Below are 1,334 nucleotides of genomic sequence, written 5' to 3' on the forward strand. Positions count from 1 at the left end.
GGAGAAAGCCAGATATCTGCATGCATCTGTATTTGCATGGAAAGCACTTCCATCGAGCAGGTGGTAACAAGCAGGGAGAACCAAATCAAAAGAGACGGTGAATATCTCCACAAGCCTCTCACCAAGAGGTAATCAGCGAGCAGCTCCTTTTCCACATTCAGATGTATTTGTTGATACGCTAGAGAGTGCTTGAAATCAAGCTGTCTTAAGAGTCTCTCTAAAACTAGGTCTGTCACTTCTTAAAAAGAGAGAGACACTTAGGGATATTTTTGGAACATGATGAACATGATCCGTTTACATTGATTTTACACGGAGCATGCAAGACAAATGTATTTACAACAAAACATCTGACATAAATACAGAGGACATACATACAGGACATTATAAGACATAACGTTTACATATATTAAACAAGCTCGAGTTGAGTGGCATTTTGATTGTAACTGCTGGATATGATGTTCTCTTTTTGATTGCAATATTGCTCCAGCTTTAAATGGTGTATTTTATAATGTGAAGAGAAGGGAGAACATGACCGGAAGCAGCAGATTGCAGGGGCTGCTGGTGAAAAGTGTGCCCTGAAACAGAACTCAATTAAGCTACTACTGGCCAACAGATCTGGCTGGAATGATCACAGCTTTCCCTGAAGAGTGAGAGTACATGAAAATCTATAAACATCTGGACATAAAGCTAGGGGACCAGGGCACTCTTGGGTAATTTTGCTGTTAGCATTACTAGCTTTGACGAAGAGGAAAAAAAAAAAGTTATTTCCCCTGAAAGAGCCTGGTGCTCAATGCAGCTTATTCTGGCTAAGAACTGCCCACTTAGGAAGAGACCACCTAACCAAAATATCAAGTGACCAATCGTGTATGTATATATATATATATATATATATATATATATATATATATATATATATATATATATATATATATATATATATATATATATATATATATATATATATATATATATATATATATATATATATATACACACACACACACAACCGGTCAAAAGTTTGGGATCAGTAAGACTTGTAATGTTTTTTAAAGAAGTCTCTTATGCTCATCAAGGCTGCATTTATTTAAACAAATATACAGAAAAAAATGGTAATCTTGCAAAATGTAATTACAATATAAAATAATGTTTTTTATTTTAATATCCTTTAAAATATAATTTATTTCTGTGATGCAAAGCTGAATTTCCATCAGCCATTACTCCAGTATAAAGTGTCACATGATCCTTCAGAAATCATTCTAATATGCTGATTTATTATTAGAATTATCAATGTTGGCAACAGTTGTGCTGCCAATTTTTTTTTTTTTTTTTTTTTT

The 1,334-nt window shown here is 33.5% G+C and overlaps 1 protein-coding gene across 1 annotated transcript in view; it reads right to left on the reverse strand.

Moving 5' to 3' along the window:
• Positions 1-406: 406 nt before the first annotated feature.
• Positions 407-1,334, reverse strand: part of LOC107711007 (P protein-like) — a 71,837-nt gene continuing 70,909 nt past the window's right edge. Inside the window, exon 27 of the mRNA XM_016515907.1 lies at positions 407-575. Within this exon, the coding sequence (XP_016371393.1) occupies positions 407-575 (169 nt within the window). The remainder of the gene's footprint in view (positions 576-1,334) is intronic.

Source organism: Sinocyclocheilus rhinocerous, unplaced genomic scaffold (genome assembly GCF_001515625.1).
Source record: "Sinocyclocheilus rhinocerous isolate Xijiao unplaced genomic scaffold, SAMN03320098_v1.1 scaffold85, whole genome shotgun sequence".
Classification (NCBI taxonomy): domain Eukaryota; kingdom Metazoa; phylum Chordata; class Actinopteri; order Cypriniformes; family Cyprinidae; genus Sinocyclocheilus; species Sinocyclocheilus rhinocerous.